The following is a 23501-nucleotide window of genomic DNA, read 5'->3' on the forward strand; positions in this document are numbered from 1 at the left end:
GGGTGAGTTGGCTGGAGCCCACCAGGTGGTGAGATGGTCAGTTTTGGGTGTCACACTGGGACCCCAGGAAGGAAGGGCAGCAGCCAGTGATTGGTGTCCTGGCAGGCAGAGGAAATTCCCACAGCCACATCCCTCAGGAGTCAGAAACCACCCCTCCTTCTCAGACCACCTTCTGGAAACTAATCCCCAAGCTGACTTCAATGTGGGAATTAGCTATCAGGAGTGAAAATAGCACTGAAAAACTAACAGAAGCTAGATCTAAGTATTCAAATAAAAGTCTTACTTTAAATAAAAAATTAATTCATCCTTCCAAATGCTGTGAAATCCTTATCAGTAAATCTTCTCAAGCTCCTTCTGAGTGTGTTAAACATAAATTGTAAGAATTCTGCTTGAAACAGTATTATTCTGCAGATTAGCTGAGCACAGTTTTAGAAATCATTTGGCAGCTTTTTACTGCTATAAACTGGCTTTAATTCTTAGCTAAAATACCTTCTGCACTAAGCCTTCCTCTTCAGCTCTTAAATACATGCTGCAAGCTTTTTAGAGAGTTAAACTTTATTCTGTACACATGCAGATCTACTTATGTATTTGACACACACACGGGAATACTTTACAACCAAAAGGTTTGGTACCACTTAATGAACAGACCATGATTTTTGCATGAAAGCAGAATGGCACACAGTAGCGTGGATTTCTTCCTGGTCATCATATACTGAAAAATGTTGTACCTTAAAACAAGGCCCACTTCTGCTCCCACTGAAGCCAAGTAGAGTCAGGATTGGGCCCCTAGATTGAAAATGCAATATGAGTTTCCCAAATGCCGTGTTTCAGACCTTTACTAGGATAGTAAACCTCACAGGTGGGCTCTGATTTCCCTTTGTAATCGGCACTTTCCCCTGTACTGGGCACTGGTGAGGCCCCACTTCAAGTACCGTGACCAGTTCTGGGCCTCTCAATTCAGGAAGGACATTGAGGTGCTGGAGCGTGTCCAGAGAAGGGCAACAAAGCTTGTGAAGGGTCTGGAGCACAGGTCCTGTGAGGAGGCGCTGAGAGAGCTGGGATTGTTTAGCCTGGAGAAAAGGAGACTCAGTGTCACTCTCTACAACCGCCTGAAAGGAGGCTGCAACCAGGTGGGGGTTGGCCTTTCCTCCCAGGCAACCAGTGACAGGATGAGAGGACATCGTCTTAAACTGAGCCAGGGGAGGTTTAGGTTGGATATTAGGAGGAATTTCTTCACAGAAGGTGATTAGACATTGGAATGGGCTGCCCAGGGAGGTGGTGGAGTCACTGTTCCTGGAGGTGTTCAAGGAAAGACTGAACGTGGCACTCAGTGCCATGGTCTAGTTGACAAAGTGGTGTTCGGTCATAGGTTGGACTCGATGATCTCAGAGGTCTTTTCCAATGTAATTGATTCTGATTGACTGGCTATGGAAGTACCTCGTCTTCTAGTCAGGGAATGAAGTTTAGAGGAGCATGCATCAGAGGACGTTAAGAGGAGGCTTTTTGAGGGTACGGCGTGTCTGCCGGGGTGCAGCTCTGACCCAAACTCTTCCAGGTATTCCTAAAGGGCTCCTGCCCGCCGCTGCAAGCAAGCGGAGAGTTTGTTGTAAGATACGCTAATGCCACCACAACCGGCCGTCAAAACTGGCCGGAGGTATCTGATGGGCGACACAGGTGAGGAAGATGGGGCGGCCCCTCAGGCGTGCGGGCCGGGGCGGCGGCAGCCGCGGGTGGGCACGACCGCCCAGCGGGGCGGGGCGGCGGCGGCACCGCCCCCGGGCCCTCCCCCGGGCCGGCCCCCGCACCGCCGCTCCCCGCCGCAGGCTCCGTCGGGCCGGACTGGCGGAGCAGCCCCGAAGTTTGCGGGGCGGCCGGCGCGGGGCCATGTGGCTGCTGTGGCTGCTGCTGGGCTCGGCGGGTGAGTGCGGGCGGGGGCGGCGCCCCGGGGCGCTGCCCGGGAGCGAGGGGGCGGCTCCGCTCGGCGGGGGAGGGCGCCGGGGCCTCCCCGCTACCCCCCGCCTCCCCGCGCGGCTCGTGGCGGGCCGGGGGCGCCGCCGGCCGCCCCTCCCCGGGCTGCTCTCGCCGCTCTCCCCTCCCCGGCCGGGCCGGGCCGGGATGCCCACGGCGGGGGCGCGGCGTGTGCGTCTCGGCCCCTCCGCCCCTCGGGGCGTGCTCGGGCTGGTCCCGACCCCAGCGGGGGTGAGTGGGGCCGGCGTGGGGCGAGGCGCGTGGAGCGGACAGCGGGGCCGGGCCGGCGTTGGGGTCGGACGCCCTTGGGCCGAACCGGGCGTCGAAGTCGCCGCCGGGCCGAAGGGGCCGGGGCTCCGCTGGTGCATCCCGAGGCGGGCCCCCTTCTCCTTTGCGAGGCCGCTTCGGGGCGAGGGAGGCCGTGGCGGGTGCAGGCGACCCTCCGCCGGTGGGCCCGCGGTGGAATATGGCCAAGTGAAGCGCTCGGGTCCTGCCTGGCTTTACTTGGGGTGCGGAAAGGGGATTTCATACTTCTTATTAATATTCGTCTATATAGAAACTCTTTTCCCCCGCCACGGTCGGCGTATGCCTGTCAAAATCGGCGAGTTGATGATGTTTTGTGCAGCTTTGCTGCAGGTGTGAATTATTTCTGCAACATGATCTTAGCGGGCGCTTTTCCAGACAGTGTAAGTAGCCTGGCTGCATGCTGCTGTGTCTGTTTCCGAATCACGTCTTGGCGATGAAGTGATGACACACAGTGTGTAAAACTCAGATTATCAAACTGAAATTATTTTCTTTTCTTCTCTTTTAAGTGTGTTTGTTGTCATGAAGAACTCGTAAGTTTCACGGCTTCCATGGTAAAATTCGAGTTTGGTGTAGATGGGTAAGAAGGAGGAGGAGAGTTACAGGACTTGCACTATTTTGAAATTGCACAACTGCGAACTTTGACTGTGACATACATAAAGCTTATGGAGGTTTAGGTGTCTTTGAAAAACTGTTTCTGCTGTTCCTTTTTTGGGAAGCTTCAGATGAAGCTCAGGTTTGTTTATCCGGATTGTGTTGTCTTCTTCCTTATTAATTTCCATTTTACTGCTGCCAAAATTTCATCTAATTATTCTCACCAAGTTATGTGTTTCCATGTGTTGAATATATTTGCTTGTAATACCACCCTTAGATTAACACGGAGGGTTCCCATCTACAAGATACTGATCTTTATATCTGAAGGTTTCCCAGCCACCCACACCCCATATTCCTGCTCCACCTTGGCTTGGGGGCAGTGACCAGGACCTGTTTCTTGTGTGGAAGTTGGTACTTCAGCTTTTTGACTGCTGACTGCCATTCTTGCACAACATTCTTGTAGTTACTTAACCAGAGGCTCTGTCTTAACTTGGGGCAGATTCAAAGAAATTTCTGAAACTTTTTTTCATGTGTTCTGTTTTTCTTTTGAAAAATAAAGTAGGGGGTCTTCAGGGATTCGTTTTTTAGATGTTGCTTCCTCTGTATATTTTGGCACCCCTGCAAGCTTCCCACAGGGAGCATAAGTTTGTCTCTGCCTGGCCTTCACTCTGTTTTGAATTTTACTTCTGGTAACTCCTGAAAGTACTTCTTTTCCTATTGAATCTTTTTTTGGGTACAGATCGGAAACCTTGAAACCCTAGGGATGAATTTCAGTTAACAGAAGATAAACAGCATATAGTCTCCCTGTCTAAACAGTTGTTCTGCTAGCGTGCAGAAGTAAGCAACTGTTGACTCTCATTGGCAGTGAATATTTGCAAGGCAAAGTTGGTCTTTTATTTGTATCTTTATTCATAATATAGTAGTTGTATCAAATAGTGTTTTTCATCCTGAAGGAGCTTACCTGCATGGGAAAGGTTTTATGTTGTTGTGATACTTGAATGTGAACTGACACCAGGCTGGTTTAATTTCAGTTGGTAACTAACTGGTAATTGATCAGAAAGAGACTATTGATCTGAAGTTTTAGCCTCTGTTTCCTGTGCTGGAGCTTCCTGATTACCTTGCTTTCCTTTTCTAGTCCCACCTCATTTCAAGTCTCATCAAGCTCTTGGGCAGCGCACATGCCATGCACACCCAGTTTCTTTCATCTCTCGTGCTTTTGCCAGTATAAGCAGGTCAGGCTCAGCTCCGATCCCCTCCTGCTGCCCTGTACATGTCATAGTGTGACCCAGTTTCCAGCGCTTTACTTTGGCTCAGTGTCAGCCCAGGAGTTCCTGGATGTAGGTTAGGTCCTGCAAGGATTCCTGTTTCCAGCTCAGACTGTAACAACATTATCGGGTTAAGTTAATATAGAAGAAGGTCTGTTAGTTAGAAAACAGACATCTATGTTTATCTTCTTCTACTGCTTGTATGGAGTAATGCAAGCTGATCTGCACACAGTTACAGTGAGTTTTGGAAAGGATTCTTTCAGAGAATTGCAAGTACACTATAGCTGAAAAACCAATAAAATGTAAACAGTCCCTAACAGAAAAATGAGTTCTGTAATCCTGACTGCCACTGTACTGTGTATTCAAGACAAATTTTTTATTCAGAGAAACCTAAATCTACTGAATATGTTTTGAACATAGATTTATGTATTTTTTTCTCCAACCCGTATATCATCCATTAAGGAGAGAAATGATGGCAGGAGTCAAAAACACTCAGGTAAATTAACTGCTTTTAAAAGTATGATTACAAAGTGAGCCAAAAAGGGACATTGTTTTTTCTGACAATTACAGACCCTCCTGTAGGTTTTAAAATGTTAGTCTTCAACTGACTGGAGAATCAAAATGCAATGCACGGCTGGAATTTCTGAGTATCATCCCCAGGTGTCACAGTTCAGTATAAGGGCTTTTCTGATACATAAGTCAAATATATAATGTAGCTATTATGCCTCTTACAATACACTCAGCTTGCTCTGTATTAAGGGGAGGCTTCTGTGTCTTATTCCCTCCAGTCTTTTGGTCTAATATTGTTAGAATCAGGACCCCATTCCACAGACAGCATAAACATGAAGGGCCACACGTGCTTTCATTGCATTTTGCAACTTCGCCTCAAAAGCTTGGAAAAAACCAGAATATCGCTAAAATCAAGCAGGGGTAGGAAGTTTGAAGAGTCATGTTACCACATCAGTCTGCATTGTGTAATATCTGCTAGCTTAAAACTTCCACTTGGTGTTAAGGAAGTAGCCATTATTTCCTTACATGGATCTTCATTTGTACTGACATTCAGGGGAGTTACTAATAGTGGAAATTCTTTGCTGAAAACCTTATGTACAGCATGGCAGGAGTGATTGGCACTGCTGAGTAGTGGTCTCTACTGTTGGATAAGCAGAGAGAGAGGAAAACCACTCTTTACTTGGAGACTCGTGTCTGTACTGTGTTTTTCAGGCAGTCCTCTTAAAAACTCTTAAACTGAGTCTACTGCTTCATAACCAGTGTTTCTCTCTCTTGGTACGTAAGCCAGCTGTGGGCATGGGTAGCACATCAGTGTGGGAGAGGTGGACAAGGATTCCTGTAGTTGGCAAGTCAAGAATCTTCCAACTTGGGACAGTAATAAATAACAAGTGCTGGATATTTGCTGACGATGTAAGTCTGCCAGTGGTCATGATGAGAGCAGTCAGGAAATATTCACTTTAATGCAAAGCTCCACAGCCATGCTGAGGAGAATGTGGGATTTCTTGCAGGAGCCAATGCCCATGGACAAGTTGTCTTGAATCAGTTTCTGGTTATTGGATGTTTGATGTTTGAGGTTGTTGTCAGACTTTACTCTTGCAAGTCCATTTCTTTTGCAGGGACTAAAATAAGCAGATGATAATTTGGGGGGGATGTGTCCTTGGCTAGATTTAAACAGGTTTCTGTTGCTTGCTGAATGTGGGGAGTTACAAGCTATCTCACTTGGGATAATTGCTGCAAGTAGTCGGCAGCTGCCCAGTGGAGAGGGTGGAAGCATGACTGCAATGTTGCAGTCACATGTTGTGATAGGAAGTGGAGATTGTTATAAAGAATATAGATAGTAGAAATGCACCTTTCGTACAAATGTGAAATAAATTGTTACAGCATGCAGTCAGTCTGTAGTGCCTGATACACTGAGAGCAGCAAGCTCTCTACCTCTTTAGAGGAAAAAGTTTCTTGGTGATACTATAATATTTTTATTGTGACAACAGGAACCTGCATCCTGCTTTCATTTGTATGCTGATTATCTACTGGGTGAGGAATAAAATGGCTCCCTTTGCTGTAAATCTGGTAGACTTTAGCAGGGATATGTTGATTTGTTAGGTAGCAGTGATGAATTGAGCTGAGATTCAAGCATCTGTGTTTCAGGGCAGTGTGGGAAGGCCTAATTAAAAATTAATTTGTCACCTGGTGAAAGAATTTGTTTTGGTTTTGTTTTATTTATGTTTTTTAAATTTTAATTTATTTTTCCAAACAGGTTCATTTTACCAGAGTAGTGTGTCTGTCATATATCCTGTTCTGTGGTTACTCTCTCTGTCTGTGTGAGCAGAAATGCAGTAATGGAGTAGGCCTAAAAATCTGTAGCATGAGATCTGCTGTGATGGTAGCAGGGCTCTCCATCTCAGTGTCTTGTCTGTTGTGGAAGCTGATGAGTTTTATGAATTGCTAGAAAGCCTTGTAGGCTGTTCAGTTGTCCTGCCTGCTGCAGCCTGGAGCTGTGGATATTCTACCTTTGGTACAAGGCACTCTGTGGTAACTATTTCAACTGGCATTTTCAGGGTCTGAATTTGAAAACAGTTTCATGATGAGCTGGCAGGTTTTGAGGATGACGAAGGAGAAAGATCTTGGATCTCAGTAGTAGGGTTTTGGTGTTTTTGTCTTTCAAGTATTAAAACATAACTCTTCTGCTCTGGCAGGATCCCATAATGCTAAGATGCAGAATGGAATATTTCAAGTGAAAACAGTTTTAATGGTGTATTTTAAGGTAGCTCTCAAGTGAAACACTGCATGACAGACTGCCCTTTGCCTGCAATGTAAATAGATCGTGGCTGGAGGTAATTGTATAGTCAGCCATTAGGAGAATCAGTTTATCATACATTTACTGACTGCTATAGAATTTTTGAGGAGGACCTCATATATATTAGAAAACCCAAAAAACCCCAATGACAACGACTGAAAATTAAACAAATAGCTTGAGAAAAACAAGCAAACAAAAACCCTTGGCAGATAGCATTTATCTAAATTAGTTTTCTCTGATAGTGAAACTTCAGTTTTATATGCTTAATGGGGTTTTGCATATGCATGGACTGAGTGTGTGTCCAGATACTTGCCTGTTTGATGTGCAGAGTTGTAAGCTGCAGTAACTTGATCAGCTGTTTAGTTTCTTTCATGCAGCCTCTTCTGCTAGTGAAACTGTCAGACTAAAAGGCATTTTAGGCCGATCTCACCTTGCATGCAGTGTTGTCTATCAGGACAGAAAAATTCTTTTAGGGGAGAAGGTGGTGTAATGGTAGCTGGCTTGGTGTGTGTGTGTGTTTTAATTTGCACGTGGGAGGTGCTGAGGCAGTGGGATTTCTAAATGGAGCCATTGGTCTCTTTGCTTGTTCTCAGCTGCTTATGCAGATACCCACTTACCCACTTCTTGGTTGCAAAGGAACTTGTGGAATCACATACTTTAGTTTCAGTTTATAGAAATACGTACTCTTTGGAAGTTTGAGAGAAATAATAGGTAGCTCCTGTTTGTGTGAGAAATGTGTGAGAAGAAAGGACTGGGGAATCATGTGGGTGGATAATCAAAAGGGCCCAGATGAACAAAATGAAAATGGAAGCAATTTGGGGGGAATGGGGTGGCTGCTGGTAACTTTTTCCGCTGTGTTCCTTAAGCCTTCCTCCAGCCATGGGCTGGACAGCTGTGAACTTGTCACAATTAAAACATATCAAGCAAAGCTGCTTTGTCAATGTGTATATGGTTGAGTAAGTTGCTCTGTCACAGTGTGCCACATGTCACAGTGAACAGAGAGCTGGGGTAATGAATGGAAGGTGATGTGGCTGTGAAACTGCTAAATTGTGGGATTATTTAGGATTGGCAGCTAGTGAACTCCAAGGCCCTGATACTATGTCCTCTTAGCCAAAAGATGTGTTTTAAAATGGCTTTAGTGTCTCTCAAGCAGCCTATGAGGCTTAATTTATTAAAGATTGGGAAGTGTATAAGTTGAATATTGTTGAAGTATGCTGTTGTGTTATGAAATAGCTTGTTTCAATAGGGGCAAAAATACAATTTTTCAGGTTTTAGTGCTATTTTTGTTCTTTAGTAGGGATTCTGATTAGTTTTTTCCTTTTAAATTAAAGGAGAAATCCCTAAGTGCCACGCCTTGCTATGGATCTCTGGTGGTGTGTTGTTATCTTTCATCTGCTTAGACAGATTCCAGATGGCTCCTAGGGAATGTGTTGGAGGAGATTCCTGGTTCAAGGTTCTCTTACTGAAAATTTTAGATGGAAACCAGTTACAATGGATGAGGTAGCCTATGTTGGTCTATTTTGAAACTGTTGCATTTGTTGGATGAAGAGTTTGATTTTAAGTAGCATTTGCCTGTGAGGAGTTATCTCCATTTTTGATAAAATGCAATAATGTTACTGCAGCAAGTAGGTTATGGTTCCATTAAAAATTAGGAAGTGAATTCTGGCTACTGAGTGTCACTTTGTGCTCAGATTCCTTCATTCCTTGGAGTAATTTCTCTTGCTTTATGTATTTTGGATGAATTTATTACTTCAATTGTTAATGAGTCAGATGATGCTTACAGCTCCCGACAGAACACCATTGCCAGCCATATGTATCTGTGTCAACTGAAGACTTGTAGTCTTCTGGGCGAAGCTGTTCAGGGTCTTAGTGCTGCAGGATCTGCTCCAGGTTGTGTTACTGATCAGCAGGATGACTTTGGGCGAGATAGAATTCTTTCCTCACTGTACTCCCTCCCCTTTTACCTGTTTAAACTTTTTTTTTTGGACACCAGCTCTCCTCCCAACTTTCTCTGATGCTGTTAGTGCTACCCTAGTTTTAATCAAGAGCTCTATGCCACAAACATCAGGCATGTCTTTTTACAGTTCAAAATATTGCTTTTTGCCTTTAAGAAATGTTCTGTCTTGCCTGGTATGGATTTGATATGAAGTAAGTAGATTTTTCATGATATGATGATTTTTAGTCAAGTATTGCTGTTTTCTTCTTTCTTTTTGTTGTTGTTAGCGTAAAGACATTAAGATTCCTCAAACACAGGAGCGTTAGGTTTACAAAGATGTGAAGCATGATAGAGACACACTAATTGATATACTTGTGAAAACCCATGTACTTGTCAAGTTGCACTTTCTCTCCCTTTTGTAAGGCAGGTCAGGAGTTGGCAGCTTGAAGTACTGTTGCTTGTCCAGGGTGCTCTGCACAGGTAAGCCATGGCTCAGTACTGTGTTGAACTCGCTGATAGCGGCTGCTTCGCAGGGAATGCGGTCGTTGCTCGCACACATGGCTGCAGAAGGCAATACTTGAGCTTGCGGGTTTGAGTTTCAAAGCTGTTAATTCAGTCTCAGGACTGATGTTCTGCTGCTGCTCTCCTGATGTCAGAATAAGTTATGTTAAGGGCTATTAAATGTTTCTGCTGCTCTTTGTATAAGGTTAGCTAAAATTCTGCAGCTAAAGATAGCCATGATTTCTCAGATTGTGAATCCCTTTCTTGTCAGATTCAAACTCCTTTCTTTTTCTTTCTTTGCCTGTACCCTTGTTCTCTTGTTCTGAAGCTGCATGCTGATGACTTAGTCTTTACATGCTTCTTTTTGTAGATGATTTGTGTCACTTCCTTCCTCCTCTCAGTATCCTTTTTTCCTTTTTCCCTTTGTCCCTTATGACCTCACCAGGTTGTACCCATTGATGCATGGAGCTAGCCATGGACTTCCTCATCGTGCCTCTGTACTTAAAAAGAAAGATGCTGTTATGTATACTTATTATATCTATTCCAAACCTGCAGTTAGGAATTGTTATTTTTCCCTTGCCTCTACCCTACTGCAGGTTCTCTGCTTCACTCTGCCACTGGTGCTGTGCTTGTTTTTCTTCTCCCTGTCCTCCCTATCCATTGCTTAGCTGTGCTGTGTGCTAAGGCCCAGCTTTAGGCTGTGTGGGACTTCACTGCTGCTGAGTTTGGAAGGTGGAGTTTAGTAAGAGCAGACTACTTGGGACTTGGTCTTGTTCAGTTTCTGGTACAGTTTGTAAGTGAATTGTGCATCTTAAGCAAATGCTCTGTTTCTCAGGGATCATTTATGAAGGACAGATAATATTTACTCGACACAGTGCAAGGTGTGATGTATAAATGGCTAAATAGTTAATGAATGCATTGTTAAATATATGCAGTCATAGCGTAGTTACGGTGTTAAATACGTGGAGTTGCTTCACCTGCCAGTGCACATCACTTCTTCATGAACACATAAATTGGTAGAGTCAGCATGTGTGGCCTTCAAAGGAAACACATTGCAGTCAATGAGTTTCAAGGGCTAAATAAGTCCTCTAACTTGTTAGCCAGCCTCATGCCAATGGCATGAGTTGCTCTTGTGGCTGGGCCCAAAACTGTCAAGTCTTAAAATCTGGGTGGAACTGCATACTCCTAAACTGAATGCATGGTTAACTGCAACCTGGAGTGCATGGTTTTTGTCTTGAGGAGAATGGCTGTCCTCCAGAAGAGTTTGGGGCTCTGATCTTGGATGGGAGATCTTGGAGATGCCAAACTAAATCTTCCATGATCTGATCAACAGTAAGAAACGTGTCTTCTCAAGGCCTTGGCATCATGTGAAATCTGAACATCTGTGCTTGTTTGAGTAACTGGAAAGGCACAGTAGAGATGCTGAGATCAAGATCTACTCAGTCTGGCAGAAAGGAGACTGTTACTTGTGAAGTCCTGGAGTCTGGAAGAACCTACTGCTCAATCACTTTTAAAAGACAAAATCTTTTAAACTAAGTAGGCATAATTCAGAATTGGCTAATGAGGAACCACAGTGTTGGTGGTGATTGCTGTCTTTCAAACTCAACAAAGGTTTCTTTTTCCTTTCAGCAAGTTTTTGAAAGGTGAAAAGAAGGTGGAGAGGGAGGAAACAATCCACATGGCTGAATTTCAGTATTTGATTGTGAGTGAAATGAAAGCATGAATGGAGTTACAGGTAGAATTGTAAAAAAAAAAAACCTCAAAGCATTGTGAACTTTTAAATGAAGAGATCATTCATTTTACTGTGTAACCACGGTTCTAGATGTTAAACTTGCCCTCTATTGAATTGAGTCCTGTTGGAATTCTGATTTACATTCTCTAACAAGTGTTTGCTAGCCCTTTCTTAAAAGGTAAGATCTATCTATGCTTTTTAGGCATTTTCAGTCTTGTGAATATAGTGGCTTTGAATATCAGCAAGTGTGAAGGTAAGAAAAAAGTGAATCCCTGTGATATTTCAGCTTACAAGTTCTTAATCAAACCACAAGCATTTGTCCTTTTGCAGTCAGATGGAGGACTTCCCTCTGTTATCTGCAAGCAGTATTTAAATTTCAAGAACCTATTCTTTTATCTCCTGTGAAAATGGAGCTACCATGTGCAGTGTACAAATCAGGAATGTACTTCTGTCCAAAGATCAAAGTGGTCTGCCTAGAACATTAACAGAGCACCTGAAAGATAAAAAGGACGTTGATAGTAGAGTTCCTTGGAATATTTACAAACAGTACAAGTTGGCAGTACCAACTTGTACCCTGAAAGTCTTCCCTGAGGAATGTCAGCTTCTAAATTGTAAGTTTGAAGTAGAGTGTTGTCAGATTTTTTTTCCCTATAGGGATTACTGACATAATCACATTTTTTGAAATGTTTTTCATTGCAACCTTTCTTTTCAAAAAAAAGAGTCCAGAACAGTTTCAGTGACCTTATTATTACTTGAATTATATGTCCATTAAGGTTAAGAGCACAATAGCCATTTTTCTTCTTCAAGTTTTCATAAAATGAGAAACAAAATGTTTTGCAGTGTAATTTCCTATTTGCACTGCAATTTCAAGTGATTGAAATGCCTGCCCTTTTCAATAACTGAGGTATTAGACATTTCATGGAATACTCCTGAGTCAGAGGTCCTGGATGTAGGCTCTTTTGAGGTAGCATGTAAAAGTGTGTGTCTCTTAGTTACATCAACAGAGTCCCCCCAAAAGTGGTGGGTGCTCAGTGACATTGGTTTGCACAGCTGTACCTTTCCATCAGTCTCACTTCTTTCCGTATAGCAGAGAAAGCATTTACCATTCTTATGCAAAATTGTGCATGTTAGTTACAGAGAAAAGGCCCAGTGTCTCTTCCTGCTGCAGCTTTGATAACTTTCAGGCTTTCAAAGTTAAAGGCTCTTTACTTATTAATGACTTCTACATGAGATAGATTTCTGTGTCTAATCAGATTGAATATCCTTAAAATTTCTAATGGGATCCTTGAAAATCTGCCAATAGACTATATAGGTTTTCTGATGAATTGTTTTAATTGAGCTCTGCCTTGCTATTTGGTTAACAGTCTTCAGGGTAGCCTCAGGCTGCTTACTTTCCAATTTCCTTGTGTTATCTGTAGATAAATGTCCACCTCATTGGAGCTTAATGGCCAATTAGCTGAATCTGAAAACACAAAAAACAGTGCTGATCATTGGCAGGATATTCGTGTCCTAACTGAGGTTGAATCCAGAGTTGCTGACCTGCTGACTGCCGCTGTTCCTTGTGAGTAGCCTCATGGGGAAACTGTGTTCAGCCTGTAAAGCACAGTTTAGCTAATTTTTCCCTGCAGTGTTGGTGCTTTATTTATTTTCTCATCAGTAGTTGAAAAATTAGGCAGATCACTAATGTGAGCAAGCTTTCCAGTTGAAGAAGCAATCAGTGTAACTCCCTTTGGGCCTATATCAAAGAGACCTCTGTAAGGCCCGTTAGATCCTGTCAAAATTAAGCCTACATACAATGATAGGCTCATCAAGGTTGGGAAAGCCTTCCGAGATTGAGTCCAGCCTTTGACCAGACACCACCATGTCAACTAAACTGTAGCACTAAGTGTCGTGTCCAGTCCCTTCTTGAATACTTCCAGGGGTGGTCACTCCACCATCTCCCTGGGCAACCCATTCCAGTGCTCACCCTTTCAGTGAAAAAACTTCCTAATGTCCAGCATGAACCTCCCCTGATGCAGCTTGGGGCTATGTCCTCTTGTCCTATCACTGGTTGCCTGGGAAAGAGGCCAACCCCCACCTGGCTACAACCTCCTTCCAGGCGGTTGTAGAGAGTGATAAGGTCCCCCTGAGCCTCCTTTTCTCCAGGCTGAGCAACACCAACTCCCTCAGGACCCATCACTTCACCTTGTTGAGCCTCAAACAGCTGGCTTTGGCACATCAATCCAGCCTGTCCAGCAGATCAACACTCCTGCCCAATTTAGCACTGTACAGACTGGCTGAGAGGACCCGTGATCCTCTCATTCAGGTCATTGATAACAGTATTAAGCAGGACTGTCCCCAACACTGAGCCCTGGGGAGCACCACTTGTGAGCAACCACCAGCTGGATGTATGTCCATTCCCCGTGGGCCTGACTATTCAGCCAGTTTTCAACCCAGTAAAGAGTGCATGATTTAGACTTCTAAAATATCTGGTGGCTATCTCCATTTTGGAAAGGAAGCATGTCTGATATGGGATCTCAAAGGAGCAGTAACATTGAGGAAATGGAACGGTCTTTGCACCTTTGCCAGTCTGGCCCTTGAAGATGGAATAAGTTGGGTGTTTGCAAACACAAGCCTTCCATGCTACTTGGCACATTCCTGTAAGAAAACTAACCTTGGCTAAGATTTAGTTACTGTTCAGTGTTGTTTGCTTCAGTTTAGAAGGACTATAGAAGTTGGCCTGTTGTGTTGGAAAAAATGTGTTACTGAAATGCTGTAGGTTTTGGTTAGCGAACAGTTTGAGTGAGCTCAACTGTCAAAATTAAACCCTAGGTGTAAGCAGCTGTACCAAGAGCTAGTCTTTGCATGTTTCCAGGGCAGAGTAATTTTTGGATACTTTGGAACCTACAGATTCATAATCTTGGGTCCTGCCCTTGGGTCGCAACAATCCCATGCGGTACTGCAGGCTTGGGAAAAAGTGGCTAGAAAGATGCCCTGTGGAAAAGGACTTGGGGGTGCTGGTTGGCAGCAGCTGAACATGAGCCAGCAGTGCTCAAAGGGCCAAGAAGGCCAATGGCATCCTGGCCTGAGTCAGGAATAGTGTGGCCAGCAGGACCAGAGCAACAGTTGTCCCCCTGTACTTGGCACAGGTGAGGCCACACATTGAATCCTGTGTTCAGTTTTGGGCCCCTCACTGCAAGAAAGACATTGAGGCAGTGGAATGAGCCCAGAGTAGGGCATCGGAGCTGGTGAAGGGTCTTGAGCACAGGTCTTGTGAGGAACAGCTGAAAGAGCTGGGGTTGTTTAACATGCAGAAAAGGAGGCTTGTGGGGGAATCTTGCTGCTCTCTACAACACCCTGAAAGAAGGTTGTAGTGAGGTGAAGTAGTCAGGGTAACAAGAAATAGGACAGGAGGAAATGGCTTCAAGTTGCACCAGGGCAGGTTTAGATTGGGAATAAAGACAAATTTCTTCACTGAAAAGGTGATCAAGCATTGGAACAGACTGCCCAGCAAAGTGGTGAAATCACAATCTCTGGAAGCGTTCAAAAATCTTGTGGCTGTGGTCCTTAGAGATAAGGTGTAGTAGTGGACTTGTCAGTGCTGGGTTAATGTTTGGACTCAGTGATCATTGAGGCCTTTTCCCTCCTTAATAATTATATGATACATAGATGGGCTTTAATATTAGTAGTTTGCATTTTTTATGGTACTTCTTAAAAAACAGTTTATATATTTGGCAAACAACTGATCAGTATGTATCTTTAGGTACCCATCTTCTCAGCATCCAAGCAGGGTAGAAACATAAATTATGGATGCTGCAAGTATTCCCATGGGATAGGAGAGCATTAGTAGTCATTAACAGATAAGGGAAACTGAAGCCAAGGAAAGCAGAATAATATGATCATGTAAGACATCTGTGGCCGGATTGAACCCTATCTCCGGTCGTCTCAAATTGCACACAGAAAGCTGCCCTTTCCTGAAAGGCATCCTGTCTGCAAGGCTGGACTATGTTGCAGGTACTGACATTAATCTTCCTTCTCCTGAAGCTTATGTCACCAACATTCCTGTTGGAGAGCTGACTAGGAGGCAGCACACTCGCATGTAACCATTGTGGTGTTTGAAGGGGCATCGTGGTGTTTCATGCCAATTGGATGACATATGGCTGCTAATTTGTAAAGCTGCATCTGTGTCTGCCTCAGCTCTGGCAGCTGCTGTTGAGAGTGAAAGCTCTAGAAATGTGGGAGACTTACCTTTAAGTGTGTGTAGACAATAGCCTGTCTGCTTTATAAGTTTGATGAAAAATTGTGAAGGGGCAGGATAGATAATAATGTGCAGTGAATGGTCATATCCTCCTTTGTCTGTTTGGTTTTTAACGGTATAAATAGATAACAGCATCAGTTGGAAAGCTCAGGTGTGAAGTACAGTAGGAGTAGAGCGAGTTCTCTTTCCTAGATTAGTTTTATGTGTTAGTGATAGGAAATATTCCTGTGTGGCATTACTGACAGCCGTGAGTGGCTGGCAAGAGTGTTTTAAATCCAAGACTGAATTCTTGGCTTTCTTCTGATTTTCTAGTTGAATATATTTGCATTGGCAAAAAAAGTTGGCTGTCTTAAAGGCATTTTAAGCATAGACTTAAAGTATCTTGAAATAGTAGGGCTTGAATACCTTCTTTGCTTTCTCAAGGGCAAATTCTGCCACTGAACATATGTTGTAGATCACATTTTAAAGTGGTTTTTCCCTGGCTCCAGTTTTGCTGCCTTTTACTTTGAGCAGCCTTTTTCTCCCCACCTCTGAAAAGCTAGTAGGACCTGGTTACTGAAATTCTTGAATTCTGTACATGGTACATTCACTGTGCCTCTCTGAAGCAGGAATATGTTACACGTGGGTAGAGTGGAACACAAATCAAGGTGATGTGTGATCATGTGCAAACAGAACTAAGATAACATGTCAGAGATAACAGTGATCCTCGGCAAGGCATAATGTCGCGGAATTGTTTGCTGTCTGCCTTGCTTTGTGCTCTCTACAAAATGGTGATAACACCTCAGTTTCTTTAGTTTCATAAATGCTGGTAAGTGCTCAGTTCCCCAAAGTAGTGTCATCAATAATTCATTATCACTTAATTGCTGGAGCTGATTTCCAATGATTTGCTAAGTAAGACACTAGGAAGTGGTAGTTTCCCCTGTCAGTTCCACTGCTCTGCTTTTGCCAATGTTTTATGGGGTTGTTGTGCACTTGCCTTTTCCCTTCTCCTCCAGGAATGCTTTGCCCTCGAACCACAAAAAAATTGGAGTAGTTTACAAAAAGAGTGGGGGAAACATCCTATCATCAGATGAGGTGGTGGATTTCTTTTTGCATCTGCAAAGCAGCAAGTCCAGGAAAGGCCAAACCACAGACAGGCTGAACTTATAGGACTCAGCCTTGCGTGTGTGACACATTGTCACTGTTTGTCACTTCTGCTTCTTTTCTTTGTTCAAATAGGCTGTTCCTATACTGCTCTTTTCCTCTTGCTGGTGCTCAAAGTGCTTACAGGTCTGCTGCTTTTGTCTGATGCTGTTGTCTATAAGCTTCTGTGAGAAGGCTCTTTCAGTTGTCCCTTTTATATCACTACTTTGAATTACATGTGAGTTATTTCTGATCGTTTTTCATCATAATAGGAATATGTAGTTTTGGAGTGGGTAACAGTTGGATATGTTTTGCTTTTTTATGTGAGAAGTCATATCATCATACTTTCAATAGTATCATCAGAAGTGAGGATTTGGAATTGTGCAGGTTCTCCTTCCAATGTTTCTGATAGCAAGAAGTAAATGCCACCAGTTTCCTAGGGTGGAATATGGCAGATTTCTTTTCTGCATGCTAAAGAGGGGAACTTTAAAATAGATGTCCTGGAAAATATGTGGTGCTTATTTTTATTAGCACAGGGTAGTCTCTGTTCTGTGTAAGATATGAGCTAAAATACAAATGAGGAAGCAGGGCAGTATCACACTCTCATATGTAGAAATGAGAGGTAGGGAAGGAGTATCCATTTATCTATATAGCTTATCCCCTAGGACACTGCAAGCATGTTTCATCTACTGTCCTGGATGAAGGTCCAAAGATAAATAGCTACAACTGGACTTTAGTCGTAGTGTTTTCTGATCACTTTCTTAAAATTGGGACACTGCCTTACCTTGCAGAATTGGAACTGTTTAACACTTCTGCAGGGTTTGGCAATGCCAAATGTTTTTAAAGACTGTACTACATCCTAAAAACCAGCACACAGTCTGTTGGAGCATGTCTTTCATCTGAGACTGGTTTGCCAAGGCGGCATTAAGGGGAGAGATGTAGTTTGTTTTTTTGGGGTGGGTTTTTGGTTTTTTTGTATAAACACACATAGCTTCCAAATTGATTCAGTTCTATCTTAACGCACATCAAGAATGATTTTGTTACTATTTCTATACATTCTTGAGAATTTGCGTCACAATTCTTTTAAAGAACCTACATGGATTTGTTTCAGTGCATTAACTTTTTCCTTTCAACTGCTGTGGGTATAAAAATGAATTGACAGCTTACTTCTTGGTGATCACAGAATATCCTTATTTGGAAGGAACCCACAAGGATCATCAAGTCCAAATCTTGGCCCTGCACAGGACATCCCAAGAATCACACCATGTGCCTGAGAGCATGGTCCAAATGCTTCTTGAACTCTGTCAGGCTTGGGGCTGTGACCAGTTCTCTGGGTAGCCTGTTCCAGTGCCTGATCACCCTTTGTTGGTTTTGTTTCAGTGTGTTCTGCTGTCTTTAAACTTCATTAAAGGGACTGGACTGGAAAGAATGTCAATCAGCTGCTTTGTGGGATTCCTTAAAGACCTACTACATTCTCTCTTCAGTTTTCAGTTACCAAGCTTCCTTTAAAAAGTGTTGGCTTCAAAATGAAATTTCAAATGATGAAATTTCATTAACACTAAAAAGTTAATATCTTCAGCCTGCTGCACTTTGTTCTGTCTGTAGTCACTCTTGCCTCTCTTCAGGGAAAAAGGAGGATACAAAAGATGCTGCTACTTTTAGTAAATAGTTTTTCATGGAGGAGTTGTGAAACTGAGAGTTTTGACTTGAATATGTTGCAGCTAGGATGTTTTACACAGCAATGTACCTGCATTTTGCACAGCAGTGTACCTACATTATGTTCCTAAATCTGTTCTTCCATGTATTAAAAAGAATATTTATTGTTGACCTTTCTAGGCAGCAAATTGAGAAAGGTAAAAGGGTATTTTTTAAGTCTGAGTAAAATGGCTTAAAACTTTACTTTCTACAAACAGAAGTAATCCTTGATTCTGTGCTTTACTCGACTGAGATTTTAACAGCTTCAGTGGAACAGCTCTTTTATAAAGATGCAACAGAAAGAAGAATTAAGACTTGGGCAGATCTATGGGGAAGGAGTAATTAGTTTCCAGTAGCACAATGAATTTTGTGCTTTTGGTTGGGGAATACGTGGGGGAAGGAAACTTTTGCTGTCTTACATTTAAAGTTTTACTGTGGTTTTGATCTTGCCATACACATTTTTTTAGTGCTAAGTAAGTGATCACAAAGCATCTCTGTTAGCATGTGCTTCTTGTTGCCAAGGTGCTTCTGAAACACAGAAGCTATGTGGGCATACTGGAAAAGTTGTGTCACCACCCATCTCTGGCAGTCTCTGTGATCAACAGTCTGCTGTGTCTGTGTGTGATGAAGAATGTCAGCAGGGTTATCTGCAATACACTGAAAAATTCATAATGGCCACTCAAATGATGACAATGATGAAACTGCAAAGTTACCTTGTGCTAGCAGTCTCTGTGAGAACATATTCCTGCCTTTGGGGTGAAGCTTCCAGACTGCTGAAGGATACTCTGTACCATTTCTGATCATATGAATGGACTTGGTGATCAGGTAAGGTGAAAGGAAGCAAGAATTTTCATCCTCATCTTAAGGATGTCTGTGTTTGGGGTGCTGTATCATTGGTCATTTTCACATGACTCTCTTTTGAGTTCACACATGGAATGAACAGCTGTTGTTTGGTGGTGGTAACACTTCAGTTAAGTTTGTTTGTGCAGTTGTCAGCTGTAATGCAGTCAAGATTTAGCGTATTACTTTCAGATTTATTTCTTGGAAAATCTGGACAAAACACAGCTATAGTTCAAGGAGCTAATAGATAATACAGAGTGCTTCTGGTTCAGCCACATCATCTGCTTTGTGTATGAAACATAAGAATATGATCTGGGACACTTACAGCTTGAACAAAGTTTCTTGGTCCTGGGTGAATTTTAGCACTACATTGTATTTTCTGTGTCAGTTTTTCCTTTAGACTTTCAGATTGTTCACAGAATATGGGTCACTGTACATGGTCAAAAGTAATACTATTTTTGTGTTAACCTCCTGAATCAGAAATATCCATATACAAAACTTGTAGTGAAGCAACAAATGCATAAATATTTCCTTTCTATGTTATGGACTATATTGTGAATGAATATGTGGAAATTAATTGTATAGGAGATGAGGAAGATGGGAAAGACTATAGTAATCACATTCAGCTTTCCTTGGGTGATTAAAAATGAAGTTAAATTAATTCTGTTTATTAATTGAGCTTCACACCTTTTTTCTTGTCCAAGGGACTAACCTTTGAACTAAAGAGAAGCACTGTTGCTTAAGTAGACAGCAAACACAATTCAAGTGCTTTCAATATAACAGACAGCTGTACAGTTAATTTTTCCTGCAGCCACTCCAGTTGCATGGCTGTTAACAGTTAAATTATGAATGAGGTATTCTGAAGGAAGCCTCTCCTGACTGTCAGCTATCCTCTTGTGTTTGTGCTGGTCACCAGGGTCACAGGGGTCTCATTCCACATGAAGCAGTGTGAGATGCAGACAGGCTTTGTTCCAGACTTGAACAGAATGCGACTGAGTTGTCGATGTCATTCATAAAACTCGGTTCTTCTAGGTCTTGAATGCAAGGGGTTCATGTTCTGTTACAATGAATGATGAGCATCCTCGTACATACTGATGAACAAAGGCCTGTCTGGAATGATCCGGGCTGCGAGGCGCTTGCTTGGGGGTCTCTGGAAACAGAGCAGCCTGATGTCTTGTATAACGTATGAGGTCACAGGTTAGCCAGTGATATCACCAGTCTCATGAGGTTGCTTATCCTGTGTCCTAGACAGTATGGCTTATTGTCTTTTTGTGTTGTGTAATGTCTCCTGCTAATAGGATGGCACAGCTATCCTGTTAAATTCAGCATTAGTGATAATAACAATGAAAGCATGGGGTTTTTTTTGGAAGCATCGTGAATGATAGTGACATTTTTTTGTTTGTAATAAAAAGAATATTAAAAGTGGTCCCAAGTTCATGGTCTTTATGATACAAGCCCAGGATTTGTCTTCTCGGCCAAATATTTTTTCTTTGTGAGAGAGATTATTTTGCTAAAGTACTCATCTCCACATACTTCAGTAACTTGCCAGTATTGGGAAATAAAACTGAAGGGAAAATTTAGGGAGGATAATTGTGATAAGTGAAAGCCCCCTCCTACTTGTCTTGTAGGAGGAAAATCTTTGCTCTCTTTAATCTTTTTTTCTCCATTTGCTTTGCATCTTGTCTGATGCAAAGTATGTGAAACCTTTCTGGAGTGTTTAACTAATTTTCCAAAGTTATAGCAGGGTCTGTTATCTCAGAGCTTTGTACCTCACCTGTGAGACCTGTTTTTCTGATGCTAATGGAGTAGCTTCAGAGAATAGGCAAAGCCTCAGTGTATGGGTGGTTGCAGTTTACTGGGCTTTCCAGTTGAGAATGTGGGAGCTGTGACTGCTTCAACAGAAGATCTGAACAGAATGTGTCACCTTGACTTTCAAGAAAATTACTGCAATAACTGGGAATCAAAATTGGAGAAATGAGTCTGTGAAGAATCTCAGGTGCCTTTTTAAGAACTTTGTTGCTCCTACGTGTCTTCAATTCAGGTTTCCCCAGGTGAAAAGTGAGTTTTGAATATTCAGCAAGATTCCTGTTCTTTTAAATGTGGACCTATCTTTTTAAAGAGAGGGTATGTGTGACAGGGCTCTGGTGCTGAAAGTCTGACAATCTTAGTAAGTCTGGAGTAAGTCTGCTTAGGTAATTGGTTAGAAAATCTAACCCCAAATGAGCAGAAGCAAGTAAGGACTGCGAGTGGGTTGAGACATTGTTCTGCCAAGGAAGAATCAGAGTTGTCATAACAGCAGTGATACACTGACACGCTGCCTCGTGGAAATGCAAAGTCTGGAGGCTGCTTTGCTTTTGTTGCTTCTGTTGCACACTTTGTTAAGTAGCAGAAACCTTGGCTAGTGTCTGTAAGCATTACACTGGGTGGTCTCTCTGATGGCAGTGGCTGTCAGTCTAGCACTGTGTATTACCTACCAAAGTAGGTAATTTTAAGTCCTTAAAAATACCTATTATGTACATTATCTTCTGAACAACTTCTAGTGTGTGATAAGGACAGAAAGGAAGGTGCAAATGTGTATGTGAATAGTAGTGTGAGAGCCACAATTAGAGCTAGCCAGTTGCTGATTTCTTGGGGCTGTGAAAGAAAATTGAACATTGTTCAGAGAAAATACGTTCAGGTTGTCCTTGTATTCCAAAGATGTCTCCTGCTGCTTGTTTTGTCTTACCAAGATTTGATAGCTGCTTGGCAGAAGTATTGGCATGGCTTGGCACTAGCAATTCTCTGCTCATCAACTTGAAAGAAATGACTGCTGAAACTCAGAGATGCACAGTTTTGAGCTGCACTGTTGTTGTCATTACCAAGTCAATACAGTTTGATTTTTCTTATTTCTTTGTTTCCAGGGATTTGGGGGAAAACCAGAAAAGCTTTCATAAAGTGTGGTATCTTTCTTTTAATTCTTGTTAATTAAATAGTCTCTAGCAGTAAAAACATGATGTGAGACCCACTGTGCTAAATTTACACCCTGCAATTTTCAAACATTAGTTGCTGCTAAATTGGCAGAGTGACTGGAACCAAATATACCTGCTTTGCAATTATATCTGCTGGGTTGGTATTTATGGGAATAGCCAACTGGGCCAACAAGAGTAAAAACTGAAATTAACCCTTAATGGCAGGATGCTGAAACTGCTGTTTCATTTACTGTGCTCAGCTAGGTGCTGAAGAACCTCTGTTCTCGCCAGCCTCAGGTGCCACTGCAGTGATAATGCTTATTTTCCAAGAAGCTTGAAAAAAAGATTGGCTAATTTATGAACTTCATGCATCCTAAGTTCCAGTTTGGATTTTGTGTGAAAACAAATGTATCCTGCCTTGGAACCAAGTGGTATGCGCATTGAGAATCAAAAATCTATTACTGAGTATGTAGAATCCACATCTTTTGTCTACGCATTTTGAGTTCTCTGAGATACTAAGAGTTCCATTTTGTTGAAAATTTTCATGAGGTTCTTGAGATCTTGTTGGTTTCTTCTGATCCCAGTCTGTGCAGCTCTGCAGGTGATTGCTCAGCTCATGGGTTTGCTCCGCAGCCCTCGCAGCATTTGCCAGTTTGGTGCACTCTGTCTGGACATGTCTTCGCCCCAGCTTCTACAGAAAGTACACTTTGTAGCATACATAGATATCATGGGTGCCTGAAGGAATGTGGGGCTTTCTGTTTGTTTAGCCAGGAAAATGATGTGTGGAGTTACAGCATGGGGTTTTAGAGATCTCCTGAGTTTTGATTTGGCTCAGTGGAGAAGAATACCTGATGCAAAAAATGTTGAATGAAACCTTAAAAGGCAAGAATGGTTTCGTAGTTAACCGGAAATGTATTCATTTTTTTGTTTGCTGGGTTTGTCCCCAGGATTGACTCATCTGAATGAAACACATCCAGATTTGGAAGCTGCAAGAGGGCTCAAGTGAGACACCCAAAATATTTGGATTAGGGGCTGAAGTATGTAAATGCTTAATCTTTATTAACTAGAGTGTACTGGGAAGCTTCTTTCTGAGACTTTTTGTCTCATGGGCACTTTGAGTACAGTGGATAACATATTTTTTGCTTTTGAGACCAGGATAGGTATCTAAAAAGCAAGTGCTACTTTTTTCCTTTTTTTTCCTTTTTTTTCCTTTTTTTTCCTTTTTTTCCTTTTTTTCCTTTTTTTTCCTTTTTTTCCTTTTTTTTCCTTTTTTTTCCTTTTTTTTTCCTTTTTTTTCCTTTTTTTTTTTTTCCTTTTTTTTCCTTTTTTTTCCTTTTTTTTTTCCTTTTTTTTCCTTTTTTTTCCTTTTTTTCCTTTTTTTTTTTTTTTCCTTTTTTTTTCTTTTTTTTCCTTTTTTTTCCTTTTTTTTCCTTTTTTTTCCTTTTTTTCCTTTTTTTTCCTTTTTTTTTCCTTTTTTTTCCTTTTTTTTCCTTTTTTTTCCTTTTTTTCTTTTTTTCTTTTTTCCTTTTTTTCCTTTTTTTCCTTTTTTTTTTCCTC

The 23501-nt window shown here is 42.2% G+C and overlaps 1 protein-coding gene across 1 annotated transcript in view; it reads left to right on the top strand.

The window, feature by feature from the left end:
• Positions 1-1884: 1884 nt before the first annotated feature.
• Positions 1885-23501, top strand: part of LDLRAD3 (low density lipoprotein receptor class A domain containing 3) — a gene marked incomplete at both ends in the record, with an annotated part of 102852 nt that continues 81235 nt past the window's right edge. The window contains one exon of the mRNA XM_082284267.1: positions 1885-1918. Within this exon, the coding sequence (XP_082140393.1) occupies positions 1885-1918 (34 nt within the window). The remainder of the gene's footprint in view (positions 1919-23501) is intronic.

Source organism: Coloeus monedula, assembly GCF_965178545.1.
Source record: "Coloeus monedula genome assembly, chromosome: 6".
NCBI lineage: Eukaryota > Metazoa > Chordata > Aves > Passeriformes > Corvidae > Coloeus > Coloeus monedula.